The sequence below is a fragment of the Cynocephalus volans genome, chromosome 1, assembly GCF_027409185.1.
Source record: "Cynocephalus volans isolate mCynVol1 chromosome 1, mCynVol1.pri, whole genome shotgun sequence".
NCBI lineage: Eukaryota > Metazoa > Chordata > Mammalia > Dermoptera > Cynocephalidae > Cynocephalus > Cynocephalus volans.
In genome coordinates this window covers 30,124,056-30,139,620 of record NC_084460.1, presented here as the reverse complement: position 1 = coordinate 30,139,620, position 15,565 = coordinate 30,124,056, and the positions used below count along the sequence as shown (strand labels likewise).

General features: G+C 49.3%; 1 protein-coding gene across 3 annotated transcripts in view; it reads right to left on the bottom strand.

Moving 5' to 3' along the window:
- Window positions 1-8,849: 8,849 nt before the first annotated feature.
- Window positions 8,850-15,565, bottom strand: part of RALY (RALY heterogeneous nuclear ribonucleoprotein) — an 82,108-nt gene continuing 75,392 nt past the window's right edge. For 2 of the 3 annotated variants that reach the window (XM_063094786.1, XM_063094781.1), the window contains 7 exons: window positions 15,427-15,499; window positions 15,191-15,238; window positions 13,013-13,179; window positions 12,211-12,324; window positions 11,806-11,990; window positions 10,526-10,574; window positions 8,850-9,206 (listed from right to left, as the gene is read on the bottom strand). In XM_063094786.1, coding sequence (XP_062950856.1) covers window positions 10,530-10,574; window positions 11,806-11,990; window positions 12,211-12,324; window positions 13,013-13,179; window positions 15,191-15,238; window positions 15,427-15,499 — 632 coding nt within the window. In that variant the 3' untranslated portion in view covers window positions 8,850-9,206; window positions 10,526-10,529. The remainder of the gene's footprint in view (window positions 9,207-10,525; window positions 10,575-11,805; window positions 11,991-12,210; window positions 12,325-13,012; window positions 13,180-15,190; window positions 15,239-15,426; window positions 15,500-15,565) is intronic. The other variant, XM_063094793.1, reaches the window with a different exon arrangement.

Sequence of the window (15,565 nt, the reverse complement as noted above, 5' to 3'; positions counted from 1 at the left end):
TGGGGAATGGTATTGAGGACTATTCCTAATTATGCAAAGGGGAAAAAAAAGGACAGGGGTTCCTGGTTAAGAACTGTTTGAGAATAAGTAAACAAGTTTCATAACTGCCTGAGGGAAGTCTTGATATGCTGATGGGCATTTTCTTCAGCACAAACATGCAGTTATAGCTCTACTCTTTAGAAGACCCTCTGCAGACTCCTTACCCCTCACCCCTACTTACAGAAAAGCTCTTCAGGTCCCTGCCCCGTCTTAAGATATTGTTTCCCCTCATCCCCCCATAATATTGAGTACTGAGAGCAGAGATTTTTGTTTTGTTCACTTGTGTATCCCCAGTGCTGAGAGCAAGCAGTGCCTAAAAAGTTGTAGGTGTTGCCTAAATGTTTCAATGAGTTTCTTTAAAGGGAGTATAGAACACACAAATTTGTAGCCCCTCTCCACTCCTCTGCCAAACATCTTGTAGGATAAGTGTTCTACAGAAAAAAGGCTGGGCTGGACAGCCTGGAAGAAGTGCTGCTGTAATGTGTGAGGCCCCAGCTCTGCACCTGGGTTCTCCCATCTAGATCCTTTGCCCTGACAACGTCAAGGTTTCACATTTGAATAGAAAGATTTTGCGATGGGTTCTTAGAAGTTGGGTTTTGTAGTATGTGTGGTCTTTTTTAATTGAGAAGATGAAATTATAATTTAAAATGTCAAATTCCTGTAATCTTACCACCAAACAACCTTTTAGTATCAAGACTATTTTTCCAAGTTATTAATCTTCATAATTTTAAAAGACTGCGTAAGAGTCTGTTCATGTTATGCCATAGTTTATTAAATCAGTACCCTAATAGTGGGTGCTTGCTAATTCTTGATAATGCTGTATGGGCTTTGAACAGTCCAGAGTGGCAGTCCTCTTGTGCTTTTGATTATTATCCTGTATTCTCATCTATAAAATGGGAAGCTGCCTACCTCAAAGAGGTAAAGTGCTTATTAACCCATGTCTGCCGAGCACATAGAACTGTTTTCCCCTGTGGTTTACTTAGTCTGAATTTCCAGGGTGGGATTCCAGAGTCATGGGGCAGGAGACTGTTTATGGCTGATAGTACTTGTAACCATATCCCTTTTCCCAAAGGATGGTACTAGTTGGCCCTGCCAAGTGTGTGCTTTTCACATCAAATCCTGGGGACTAGATATTGCTTCTATTTTTGATTTCCCATTGAAGATTGCTCTTGGGATGATTGCTTGTCTCAGTGATCCTGATGAACCCTGCCACCTTTGGCTGTAGGGAACCAAGCTTTTGCAAAGATTTGCAACAGAGGCATAGTCCTTGGAGTTTTGTCACATTAATGGTGGTGCTCTTGAGAGAACAAAGAACCTGTTGGGTCCCCTGTTGGGACCTGTTGGTTTCCCTGCCTCATGGCAGGGAAAGGATTTGTCATGGCTCCTGACCCTTTCAAACCCTCCCTGGATAACATAAGATACTCCAGAACCCTTGTAAAATTACTGCCCCTATTTAAATTTGGCTTCTATATTGTTAACACAACATTTGAAGCCATTGGAGGATCATCTGTTTTAATGGATAGTCTTCATATAAAATGACAGATTTAATGGGCATCTTTTAAATTAAATTCATCAGTTGTAGATTTTCATGAGCTTTTAAATGAGCCAGAATTCATATCAAAGCCAAAAATATCACATGGGAGGTTGGCCAGACTTAATCATAAGTGGCAACAGCTTCAGTATAACTATTTTGGCCTCTGAGAATTATGATTCATTTTTGAGTCTCAGATGTACCAGTGTACTATGACATGCCTCTCACATGGCCCAGAATCTGGGCTATTCTTAAATAATAATTTGTATAAGAAGTGGCTAAATGCCATAGTCCTTGCCAAGCCCTGTTCTAGATGCTGTATATACAAATTAACTCATTTACTCTTCACAGCAACCCTTCGAAGTAGGTGTACTATTATCCTCATTTTACAGATGGGGAACTGGAGACTTAAGAGGTTAAGCACTAACCCAAGGTTGCATAGCTGGTAGGTGGTGGAGCCAGGATGCAGCTCCAGACTTTTGGCTTCAGAGTCTGTGTTCTTAACCACTCTGCAATGCTGCCCCTCTCAGAGACTGTATAAGTTCAAAAGTATTATCTGAGAGCAAAAGGCAGTTGCTCCCTACAGGAGTTTAGTCTAGTGGAAACAACAGATAAGCTACCAATGGTAAATATACTATGGTAAAGCTATAACTGGAGTAGCACATGGGAGGGGCAGCTCTAATTCAGGCCAGGAAGGTGTTTTTGAGCAGGTGACTTCTGGGCTGTGAGCTATAGAGAATAAGGGTTAGCCAGTAGGAGAAGACAAAAAGCATTTGAAGCAGAGGCAACGTGTAAAGGCACAGAAGCCAGACAGCACAGGTCTTTCCACAATTAGTTCCATGTGGCTTGAGACTAGGGAGCAGATTGCAGGAGGGGAGGTGTTGAGCTAGAGAGGAGTCAGATCATGGAGAGCTTGCATGCCATGCTAAGGGGTCTGGATTTTATTCAGTGGGCAGTGATAACTGATGGTGGCAAAAGGGAAAGACTGGTGGGAAGTAAGTGGCAGGGAGACTAGTTTAGGAGGTTACTAGTCCAAGTTAGACATGAAAAGGGCCTAGCCTAAGGCAGTGGGGGGTGGAACAGGGTTTAGAGCCAAGACATACTATGGAAAAACTAACCTGACAAATAGAAACAGAGGAGTAGAAGATGTTGACATGGGCAACTGGACAGACAGTGGTACCATTCCCCAAGATGTGGGATTCATGAAGACAGACTGGGGCCAGAGCAGGGTAGGGCTCAACTGAGGTCCTTGTGGACATTCAAGTGCAGCTATCGATGGGCATCTGTATATATTCCCTGGTGCTCATGGGGAAGTGAGTTAAGAGATGGAGGTTATGGAGCAATGAGTGAAGCCTGAAGCCATGGATCAGGTCATCTAGGGAGCATGTACAGAGAAAGAAGAGACGATGGAAAGGTACAGGAATAAGAAGAGTCAACAAAGGAAACTGAGGAGTGCGCAGAGGAGGAGGGCCAGGAGAGGCTTGTCAAAAAAATCGAGAGGAATTTCGAAGAGTTGTTTATGACAGGGATGGGAGAAGGTTCGCATCCTGCCTCCACCTCCTTCTGGTGACATGATCTTAGGCAAATTATTCAACCTTAAGTCTCAACTTCCCAGTCGGTAACATGGGATGAGTATCTCCACCCAGGGAGGGTTGTTGTGAGGGGTAAATGAGATAATGCAATCTGTGTAAAGGACTAAACAGAACACTTAGTAAATACTAATTTTTATATATATTCCTCTTTCTATAGAGCCAAATGCTGCAGAGGTGGAGTACAATTAAGAACACAAAGGTAGATGCTGGATTGTTTGCATTTGCTCCATAATTATTTAGTTGACCAAGTCACACATTCATTAAGACTTTTATGGGCAAGAATGAATTAGATAGTCTCTGGCCACAGGCAACTTCCTTGTGTGGTCAGGGGGGTGGACATTGGGGAGTAGGGGGTGGAGGAGACACTGAAAGTGGAGTTTGAGGGATGAGAGGGCTAATTGTTGGAAGGGACTGGAGGATGGGGAAGAGATGGGGTCCAGGACAGGAAGTGAGAATGGGTGACCCTGACAGTTTCTGTTCCATGCATCCAAAAAAACAAACCCACACACTTGCCTAGACAAGACCCAGCTTCTGCACCCTCATGGAAGGACAGATCATCTGGGCTCCCACAGGAGGTGCAGGGATGATGTGTGTGTGCCAGGAGGAGGTGTTCATTCACTCACACAGCATGGAGGGTCAGCCAGGTTGCCCATGGGCTTAGTGACCGACCAACATGCCGCTCTTGAACGCAGTAACTCAAAGATGGAACACTAAAAAAGGTCTTTTTGTCATTATCTTCCTTTGCCTCATTTTTATTCATTTTCTCTTTGTAAGCCGCCTGAAATACCTTTTTTTTGGCAGCTGGCCAGTTACAGGGATCCAAACCCTTAACCTTTGTGTTACAACACTGCACCCTAACCAACTCAGCTAACCAGCTAGCCCCTGAAATGCTTTCTGGAACAAGCAAGGTAGGGTTTAGATAAGGAAGATGAGGCTCAGAGAGGTTAAGCGACTTGCCTAAGGTCACACAACAAAGTTTGGACAGGAACTCGGTTCAACACAAAGTCTATATATACTCTTAACCTACCCCCTAAAGTAGAGCAAGCTATTTAACCTCTTTGAGACTCAGTTTGTTTTGGTTATCTACTACTGATATATAACAAACCATTCCAAAACTTAGTGGCTTAAAACAACGATCATTTTATTACTATTCCTCGTGGTGCTGAGCTTTGATTGGGGCCAACATGGCAGTTCTTACTTGGTTCTCAGTCAGATGGTGGCTGGGCTGGAGTCATCTCAAAGGCTTCCTCACTCATACACCTGACAGTGGATACTGGCTGTCAGCTGAACATGTACACATGGCCTCTCCACATGGCCTGGGCTGCTTCACAAAATGGTGGCTGGGTCCCAAGAGCCAAGAAGTGGAAGCTGCTAGTTCTTAAGTATTAGACTGGGAAACTGGCATAGCATCACCACTGCAGTATTCTGTCCATCAGAGTCCCAATAAAGGAGAGGATAGAGATATTACTTCCCTATGGGGCCATGCCTTGAACCCCCCTCCCGCATCAATAAAATGGGCATAACCACACAATGAACACCTGTTGTTTTTGTCAGCCAAGTCTCCTCTCTACCAATAATAGAACCCTTGTCTTCCTTTTAGGGATTCTCTCCTCTCCCCCTCTGCCCTTACAGGTCATGCTCAACCACCACTTAGAACGAAACAGATTCCTGATGGAGTTTTTGAACTCCCGAGCCCTGTATATGACGATCTACCCCTGAACTTTACAATTCATGAGCCAGTAAACTTCCTCCTGCTTAAACAGGTCTGAGTTCAGTTTCTATAACTTGTCACCAAGTTCTTTCTATATCCACCTAAGGGTGGTTGTGAGGATTAAGTAAATGTAAAATGTGCATTTTAACAGCAGGTAGTCAGAAAGTGGTTATTATTAAGGAATAATTTTATTATGAAGAATCTGGCCACTGGTGGAGGGATGTTGATTTGCTTGAAGCCCTCATGTATCAAAGATCAAATTGGGATCCAAACCCAGGACACTGGGCTCAGAATCTGTTGCCTTGCTCTGCCTTCTGTATTTCTGTGGTCTTGTCAGGCCCATTGTATGCACTGTCCTTCTGGGACTGGATATGACCTTATGGGTCAACCTGGCCAGGGTTGACAAATACCTGACACTCATTACCCATGTTTCAAGTCTTTGCCCATAAGAGACATTACTATCATGTTACTGTTTCCAAATAGTCCAAAAGTTGCTCCTAATCCTCAAGAAGCTCTACAGGCAGCCACTACTAAACATTCTGAGTTAGCCAGTGTAATGAGGCCTGAGGTCAATAAGAAACAAATCATGGCCATATTTTGAAGCTCCTCCCACTCAGAGGAATTTGGGCTTAGCCATGTGACTTGCTTTAGCCAGTAGAACCTTACAAACAGGATCTCGAAAAGCACTGTTTATTAGGGCTTGCCCTTTCTTGCTGCTCTGAAACCCACTGGTGTGAAGAATCCTGGGTCAGCCTGCCAGGTGCTGGGAACCTGTGGCTCCATTGCTCAAGACAACCACTTGACATGGGTAAGACCAACCAGCCTCCAGCTGATCTGCCAGCTCACTACAGATGCATGAAAGCTGCCAAGCTGAGCACAGCCCAAACTGCCAGCCAAGTCACATAGCTGGGATCTAATAAATATTGTTTATTAAAGCTACTAAGTGTCAGGGTGACTTGTTATACAACAGTCAGTAACCAATATATGACCCACTTACTATCCCTGATCTAGGCCAAACCCTCATTTAACAACTGAGGAGACTGACCTAGCAAAGAACAAGACTTGCCCAGGGTCACCAACCTTTTTAGCAGCAATAAGGAGGCAAAGCCCTGGGCCTGTTACCTCACACTCCAGTAAAACCACTGGCTACTGTATTCTTTCAAGATGGCTGCTAGGATCACAAATGAGGCTTCAAATCTTGAAAACATCTAGAGATTGGTCATTTGGGCAGAATCTGGTATTGCATTTCTTCACCACCTTCTTTTAGAGTTTTCAGAGGTTAGACAGGAGACTGTTGGGCAGTGGAATGAAAGATGTCTTTGTTGGCCCCAGACTCAAGGAGCGAGGGCATGTGCATGTAGGGCTTTGGATGCCAACCTCCCCACTCAATGGCCCAACTGTAAGCTTTCCCAGGGGCTGTAGTACAGAGGCTTTTCTGGGGTTCCAGAATGGAACTCCCATTCCCCCTTTGTCCACCAAGTCCTGGTGCCAGGGTGATTAGGCAGGGCCTTATGGGGATATGGGTGAGGCATATGCTTCCTGCTTTTGAAGGTGTCGTGGCCACTGCTGTTCTCATGGCCCTCCAAACCTGACATACTAAGAAAGCCCACGGTTTCTGCTGGTCTACCCTGCCGTCCAAGCTCTGAAAAGTGAGTGCCTCAGTAAAGCACTACAGGGTAGGGTCTGCAGTGGGCATACAGCACATAGCACTAGGCTCTGGGAACACAGTGCTTAGTGCTATATGCCTTCAGTGTGAGGTTCACCAGGCTCCAAACCCCCTTCTTGGACTTTGCCCAAGTTCCAGTTCAGGGCAGCTGTTTCTCATGCTGTACAGATGGGGACATGAAAACCCAGGAAGAGCAGTGACCTGTCTGGGTATACAAGTGGGTCTGCTAGAGCTGGCTCTGGCCTTCTGGGAGGTTCAGGGATTGAACAGATGTTTTCCACTGAGGACTCTACAGGGGAACGGGGCACTCCCGGTGAACCTAGCCCTTTTCTCTTGACACATTCTTTATGTCTCCAGATTGAAGCCTTTTGTTTTGACTAAGCTGGGCCAGGGCCTGGTCCAGCCCAGTTCAATTGGGCCTATTTCTCACCCTATGCCTGATCTATCAGTTTGAAAGCCTCAGCCTCTGCCATGAGGCTCTTTACAAACCTCTACTTCCTCCTCTGCTGCTGCCCAGGGTCCCTGGCAGGCAGACATATGGGGACTGCAATCCCACTGGGCAGCTAACAGAAGGGGCAGAAATATTGCTCCAAATCATATGAAGAGACAATGACCAAGAAGGGATTGGGGGCTTTGGCTTGGGCGTGGGGCCAGAACCCTGGCTGCCTTGGGGCTGTCCTGGTCAGGACCCTGCAGAGCTTGGGAATGCCAAAGCCCAGAGCCACACTGGGGCTTCAGACTGCTGGCCTACCAATGACAGCAGCAGGAAAGCTGCCTAGCGAGGGACACATGAGACAACATAGACTTCCCCGGGGAGCCTGAGCACTGTCCCAAGGCCAGCCTCCATCCTCCACCAAAACCTGGAGCCAAAGTCGAGGGTTCCAGAAGCTTTGGTGGAACCTATGCTATAGAACTGGTGGTCTGAAAAAGCGAATTTTCAATAAAGATCCCAGCAGGCCTGCAAACTTTGAAGAACATGTAAAGATGGAGGAAAAGAACCTAAATTCTTTCCTGAAAATGGGACTGAATTTCCTTTGTTGGGAGAAGGCTACCCAGAGGAGAAATAAGCAGTTCCTGAGTTGCAGTCGGCTGGTCTGGGGGATTATCAGAGGTGGTGACACTAGAGCAGCAGCTTCATGAGTGGATATTTCCTAGGTGGAGAAAGTAAGAGCAAGAGGAGTACGTGCCAGGCTTGGAACAAAGCATGTTTCTGGGTGCTGCCCTCCCACAGCCCCACACCAATGAGACCAGCCTAGGTGGCCATATTGGTATTGCCCAGTTCATTGGACTGGGGTGGGTGCTTATAACCTATGAGTGACTCAAAAAGATCTGCTGTAGCAGTTGTTTCTTTTTGGGGAACTTGAACATAGAGAAAGTCAATTCATTGCAGAGAAGGAAGGGGAAGGGGGGTGAAATTAGGAGGATGTGCTGAGCCATGTGTAAGCTGTAAAGAAGTGGAAGCTTGAAAGAACCCAGCCAGTTGTTGGAGAACAGGGCAAACGTCAGGTGGCCCAAGACATGGGCAGACAGGTCATGTGTATCCTGATGCAAATTTCCTACTGCTTGAGGTAACCAGGGTAGTGCTCTATTCCTTGCTACCAAAACTGCCTAGAGTGTGAAGGTTTTTCGTGTTTTCTGAGGCTGAGGTGTGGGGTTTGGGGGGAGGAGGGTAGAAAAGAGGGGTGGTGACAAGAAACGAGAGGTCAGAGCAAGCAGGATCATGTACCCCACATTCAGGAGCTGGGATTTTGTCGTGATGATGAAGATCCAGACAAGAAAGAGTTTTTTACACAGGGAAGGGACACGTTTCAGAAATAACACTGTAGAGGGCGGTGGCTGGTGGGAAATGGTGTAGGGGAGAAGCTGGAGATTGGGGGGCTGGTGAGAGGACAAAGTCCAAGAGAAAAAACAATAGTGTCTGAAGCCAGGATAGAGAAGGTCTCTGAGGAAGTGGTGGATTCTAGAATCATTTTAGAGCTGGCAAAGACCAGACTTAGTGAGAAGCTGAGGAAAGAGATGAGGCCTTGACTTACTACTGGGTGACCAAGTGGGTCACAACCACTTGGCGCTTTAGCCAGCAAGGTGTGCTCACAGGCACTAGCATATCTGACCCTCCCCAACAGCCCTATGGCTATTTTAGCCGAGGAAACTAAGGTCCAGATACATCAGTATTAGGCACCCTAGACAAGGTTCCCTGCTAGGGAGCAGAGAAGTAGGTGAGAACGGAAGGGGTACACCAGACTGGCTTTATAGTGGGCAGAAGGGCTAGGACACCTTCATGAGAAACAAACCATCCCATCTCAGAGCAGGTTGGGATCCAATCTCTTTATTGTCAAGGTCCCCCCTCCCTGTGGCCCCCCCTCCAAACCTATAGAAAAACCCCAAGCCTGGGAGTGTCCTGGGGAGGGAAGGCAGAGTGTGAGGAAACCCCTGTGCTCTGCCCTCTGGCCGGGGCAGTGCAGACAGGGAGGGTGCACAGGGAAGGGGGAGGCCGGTAACTCCACCTGCAGAGGATGTGGCACTGGCTGCGATGCACAGGGGAAAAAGGTGCCTGCTGCCAGCTCTCCTCTGGTACCCGCTGAGGAGTGGCATCCAAGGGTGGGTGCCCGGCTTGAGGCCTGGGACAGTGATGCCCCTCTCCTGCTGGTGGCCACTGCTCCTGTAAGGCTGAGAAAGAGAGAGACAAAGAGACTAAGGTTGAGAGGAAGAGACTCTGGTGCTACTGATATTGGGGGAAGAAAGGGTGGAATGATGTCTGCAAGCTGAAGTATGCTTGCAGTCTGGCCCTGGTCTCATATAATTTTCTGGCCACGTAATCTTGAGCAAGTCTCATGCCCTCCCTGAGTCATTTCTTCACCTGTGAACTAGCTTGACAAGGTAAAAATTAGCCTCCCAGGTAAAACAAACTATGAAGTTCCAAGAGGAAGACTGCATATTTACAATTTCCTAAACTTAACTGTTCTGGAAGCCCTTGCTGGTGGAGCATCTTACAACAGCAGTGTGTCATGAATCAAGGTAGCTCCCCGGCAGCACAGGTGTTTGAGACCTTCTTGCACCTAAGTTTGTCTTATTCTGAACATGGTCCTAAGAGAAGCGGTCAGAAAGGAGACAGAGCTAGGTGTGATCTGGGTTTCCTCTAGGGTAGGGCAGAGCAGGGTGCTGAACAGTAGCTAGAAAGTAGGCTTTGAGCCCACACACCACTGTGTCCAAATCCAGGCCCCACCAATCACTACACCTTTGAATCTCATGAGATACGTGCTATCTTCCTGCACCCTTCAGTGCCTCTGTTTGTACATCTGCTATACTGGCACAATCACAACCTTGTGGGGTTGAAGAAGAAATCAGATAAAACAGGTGCAGCTTGTACAGAGAGCATTTCCTGCCCATGACAGGATCAAGCCCAAGCCTGTAAGCCTGGCACATGAGTCCCTTCACAGTCATCACCCTCTGATGATGAGCAGCGTCCTCTCCCTACGATGCAGAGCTGGGACTGCAGCCACAGGAGGCTCTTGGCCTCGCCACACACCAAAGGCTGTCACAGCTCTGTGCCTCTGCTAAGGCTGTTCCCTCAGCGTAGAATGCTTCTTCCTCAATCATGAGCAGACTCAGCTACACATCGTCTCTTCCACCACCTGGGCCTCCCTCTACTGTCATCCTGCTCAACACTGGGTGGTGAGGGTTTGTGTCCTCCTCCACCAGACTAGGAGCTCCTCAAGGGTGGAGACAGGCAACATTGCTCAGAGTGTACTGAAGGAACCCTTGCTGGGTGGGCCTGGCTAGCCCACCCAAAGCTATGCTTCCTCAGCCTGCCAAGCCCCCTGCCACAAATGGGTGTGGCAGGATGGCTGGCTATGGGGAGGGCCTTCATCCCTGGGCACTGTACTACCCTACCAGGTCTGCTTCATGACAATTCCTGCCCGACCCATGAAAAGGTACGACCTCCACTCCAGTGCTTCCCTACCCCCTGGCCACCAGGATCCCCGTACCTGCTTACTGCAAGGCCCCATCCTCCACGTCTGTGTCCTGGCTGTGCTCCTGATGAGGAGGAGAGAAGAGAGACCACACATCACTCACTGAAAGCTCTAAGTCCTGCCCTGGGCCATCTGTCCAGAAAGATCCTGGGGCCCAGAGTGCATCTCAAGTACACAGTCAGAAAGGGAAAGGGACAGCCAAGGGGAATGACCAGGGGACCAGCTATCAAAGCTGACTTGAGGTCTTGAGAGGATGGTCTTGTCTACAGGCAAGACAAGGAACCAGTCAAGGGAGTTCTACGGGTGGCAGGTGACACATTTCTGTGCAGAGAAACCGTGGATCAGAACAAACCTTATAGACTGGTGAGCTCCCCATCTTTGGGGTATCTAAGTCTTCTTTAGGGCCTTTATAGAGACTACTATGCCCGAGAGAATATGAGGATGTATCAGGCTAGGTTGAAAGGAGCAGGGCACTCTTGGGCATGAGGAGGACCTCTTGACTGTCATGGCCACAAGCCCATCTGTCCTCGTGCTGGAACCCATCAGTGATGAAAAAAGAGAAAGCTCCAGACCTAGTGAAGAGGTCTGGCCTCCAATCCTGGCTTGGTATGATTAGTTATGAGGCCCTGCAAGCTATTCAACCCCTCTGAACTTCAGTTTCCTCACAGGTTAAAATGTGGGAACAGTAATACTTTGCATAGGGCAGGACTGTTGCTAAGGTTAAATGTAGTTAGAAAGAATGGACTACAGGGTCTGGTGTTCAACTGAGTGTTCATTAAGTAAATGAGTAGCAAGTATACAACATACCTTACAGACTAAGAGTCTAATCCATCTCTCTACTCAACATAAGCTCCCTCTTAAATTCCAGTAACAAGGAGCTCACTCTCTTATTAGACAGCCTGCTTAATGCTGAAGCAGCAGTGGCTTTTAGAAAATTCTCATGTGCAGATGACACCCACTTCCCTGTGGCTTCCCCAGGTGACCCCAGTCCTGCTCTCTAGAATTCTGCAGACACAGTGTGCTCCCTTGAGCCCACATTTCCTCTTCTCCAACCCACACACAGAGAATGGAGGCCAGAACAGGCCCTGGGCTTGGAAGCTGCCCACTGTCTGATCCAATCCTCAGTGGGACTTTAGACTGGTGGCTGAAACAGGTAGTTACCCCCTGCCCACTAGAGCCCACGCAAGGAGGGAGGAGGGTGTTCACAGGGGGCCAACCAGCTCAGAGGGTCCCCTTTCCCCTGCTGCGAAGTCCCATCCCGGCCCTTCACAGCCCCGCCCTCGGCGAGGTCTCACCAGCTCCTCCTCGCTGTGTGTCAGCAGCCCCTCCTCGTCGCCGTCATCTCGAGCCTGAGCTTCTCCCTGGGGTGTGCCTGCCTCAGAGGCTGTGTCCTCTTGTGGGGCCGGTGGCCGGCTGCTACTGCCACTACTGCCACTGCCACCACCACCGCCACTGCCACTATCACTCTTCTTCTTGCCATCTTGAGGGGGAAGGGGTGGAGGAGGGAGAATAAAACTCAGCCTGGGGCAGCTACCCAGGGCAGCACCTCAGCAGAAGCTGGCCTCAGCACGTGGGTTCAGGTGGAAAGGGAGCTGCAGGGCTTCTGGAATTGGAGGCTGCCCCAGCCCTTCTCCCCATGTACTGTCCTCCCCATGCTCTGGCCCGATCATAGAGCTGGGTGAGAACTCTCAGCGACTGACCTGGGTTGGCCTTTTGCTCCTCAGCAATCTGTTCCAAGCGGCCCAGCAGGGCGTCGATGTTGGACTTGATCTGTGTCAGCTCTGTCTTGATGGTCTGCAGCTCACTGCTCTTTACTGGGAGTGGAGGGGGGGGACAGGGCTGTCATCGGAGGCCTAGGGGCTTGACACTAACACAAAACCCAAAACCCATTCTGTCAACCAGGAAGGCAGTTCTTTTTTGGTTCTTTTCTGATCCAGGGAAAAGGCCTCCTCCTGAGACTTTCTGGAGGCCACCCCCATAGTGAAGAGCCACACTTCTAAACCTGGCTATCTTTTCCCTACACCTCTCAACTCAGAAAGGGGCAGCAGATGAACAGGAATGCAGGTATGTGGTATGTTCCTCTGTGTGCATCTGAGCAAGACCATGTGTCTTTGCTTGTGTTATAGGATGAGGTCTGTCTCCATCATGTGTAAATGTGGGTCTTTTGCAATCAGATTTCCTGGGTGCCTGACTGCAGTGAATGTGGAGCAGTGGGCCGGTGTAGACATGTCCTTGTCCTTTCTAGAGGAAAGATGACACCATCACCTCACTGGGCACCATGTCACAGCACTGGACTCTCTGTGCCCAACCCAAGCCCCTCCTCCTCAAATGTCAGCCGTTTTCTCTTAGAAATGCATGAAAATACTCACTTGGTTGTGTTTGAGCTGCAGAACTGTGGGAGATTTGTTCCTTTATCTATTTTCCAATGTAAAAAAATGTGATTCTATTATTTTGCTAATGGTAAAAATATAAATTATCTAAAAAGAAGATACAGTCACTCACACTTGATCTTGGCTGAGCCAGTGGTGATGGCAGTGGAGCGGGCAAAGAGCTTGACCGGTATGGTAGTTTTGACACGCCGAACCAAAGGGACTGTAACCCGGGGTCGCTTCACAGGGACTGCCCTGGGCACTGGCACCGGTGACAGGCGGCCCCGATAGTCGAAGAGCCTGTGAGGGCAAAGGGGCCAGAGGCTGCAGCACGGCCCATGGCCACCAGGGGGCACTGTGGCTCTAGCCCAATGCGTGTGGCTGGTGAGGGGCCAGGAGGCCTGCACTACACACCTCTGCCTGCTCCCAACAAGCCCTGGGGTGAGGAGGATGGGCTTTTTGGACCTTGATGGCAGCGGGGATCCTCACTACATCCACCTCTCCTACCAGCCAAGCCAGGTAAGGGCGATGAGGCAGAAGATGGTAGTGGTTATACCCTAATTCAACTGAGTAGCAAACAGACGCCCCAAAAAAGGGCCCCCTAGATTGTCCTGACACCCAGGCCTGCTGTATTACATGACCTGGCTTCTGCTCAGTCAACTGCCACCCCAATCTCTGGTCAGAGTTTGAGTTTGCAAATCTCCTCAAAGTAGCACAAATCCCCAGCTAGGAATAGAAGTATGGGAATAGAGGCCAATCCCTGAGCCTGCCTGAGCCTCTTTCCCCATCTACCTAATGAGGAGGGCTACCCAAATTCAGTGTCTACCCAAGTCTGCTGTGAGGGTACAGCATGAGATAACTTGTTAATAAAAACACACCTTAGAAGGAACAACAGGTGAAGGGACCATGACCTCAGAGACATGATGGGGCTAGACTCTAAGCCCTTTCCTTATTCTGGGCCTCCTTAATCACCCCACCCTTCCTGCTCTGCTTCAGAGATAGAGGCCACGGGCCCACAGGGTATCAAGGTTCAGGAGCTCAATTGACCCCAGGGCTCCCAGACTGTGTGTTGCGTCCCCAAAGCCATGACACAGCCCTCTCCAGAATGCCTTCTTTTCCTGCTGACCAGCAGAAACTTAGCAGGCTGAGGAGGAGTCTCTCCAACCCTTTCTGCAGGGAACCACAGCCTCAGCAGTTCCACTTTGGGACCACTCTCCTGATGACAGCCAGGAAACCTGCCATTACTGGGCAATTCAATGTCCCATTCCTTGGCATGCCTTTATTCAGGAAGCCCCTGCCCTAGGGATGGTGATGGCTGGAGACAGTCTCTGGGAAAGGATCCAACCTTGGATCCAATCCTGCATTTCTGCCTCCAAGGGGAGGGGGCGGCTCTGGCCTTGGTCAGAATCACTGAACCACAGAATCCCAGAGCTGGAAGGGCCCTGAGAGATCACTTGATGCAAGCCCATTCCACAGACTGGGCAGGGGATTTGCCCAAAGTCACATAATCTATTCAGTGGCAGAGCTGACATTAGCACCTAAGTCTTCTGGTTCCCAGGCTAGAGCACTTTCCACTACACCACTGTCTCCTGAAATCATTCACAGATGAGAAAACCGAAGCTCAAAAAGGTTCTATTCTTCCTGGGCTGCTGGTGGGGGTGGCCTGAGCAGGAGGAAGGGAGGAGGAGAAGTTTGGGTCAGTCTCCTCTATGACTTCCACTCAAGAATGTAGCTACTGCTGCTGGAGTGGGAACCCACAGCCTCAAGGCTGGATTCTGGGTGGGCTTGGGGTTGGAGGGTAGGCCACAGCCCACCAGAGACTAATTCAGACCTCAAAGGGCTGCTGGCTTGTTGGCTATAATCATAAAGCCAAGAGGCTCAGAATGAGCTCTGGGGTTCCTTCCAGCTGGCTGGGCACCTCTGAGAGGTAAGGAGACTAAAAAGCAGAAGTAGGAGGCCCAAACTTCCTGCTACCGATGCTGGACCCTGTTGTGTATTCCAACTGGCTATGTTCATACATTCCTTGGCTGTCCAGTACCCTCAAGTCTCATCATAGGACTAGGAAGAAAAAGGGCAGTCAGAATGTGAGACAGTGTGTGTGGTGTAGTGGTAGGAGCTCTGACCTGGGCACCTGTGGAACTGGACCCTAGTCCCAGCTCTGCCACTGACTTGTGGGCAACCTTGGACAAACACCTGTCCACAACTCTGGGTTCGGTTCTCATTTGGACACCTGAGAGGGCTGCACCAGCAATCTCTCAGGACCCTTCCAGCTTGGCTGTTTCATGCCTGGGCACGCCCCTCCCCTGCTCACCTGTCGTAGAAGTCGTCCCGGTAGTAATCATAGTCAAAGCTGTAGCCACTGGGGAAACAAAGGGGAGAGGGCCAGAGCTTAGGTATGGCCACTCAGCCCATTCTCCACAGGCTCTCATCTCCAAATGCCTCCCCAAGTTCTAGGCTCAGCACACCATCACACCAGCGTTTACTCCCTCTTCACAAAGAGGGACCCATCCCACCCAGACAGACAGACAGACAGACAGAGCGCCCCACCTGTATATGGCAGATGCTGCTCTCTTTAGCCCCTTGGGTCTGTTGGGCTTGGGCTCTCCAGCCATGTTGATGTCTGTGTGGAGGGAGGAGGCAGAGTCGGAATGCTGGCATGACAGCGGTGCCCACACACGTCACTCTC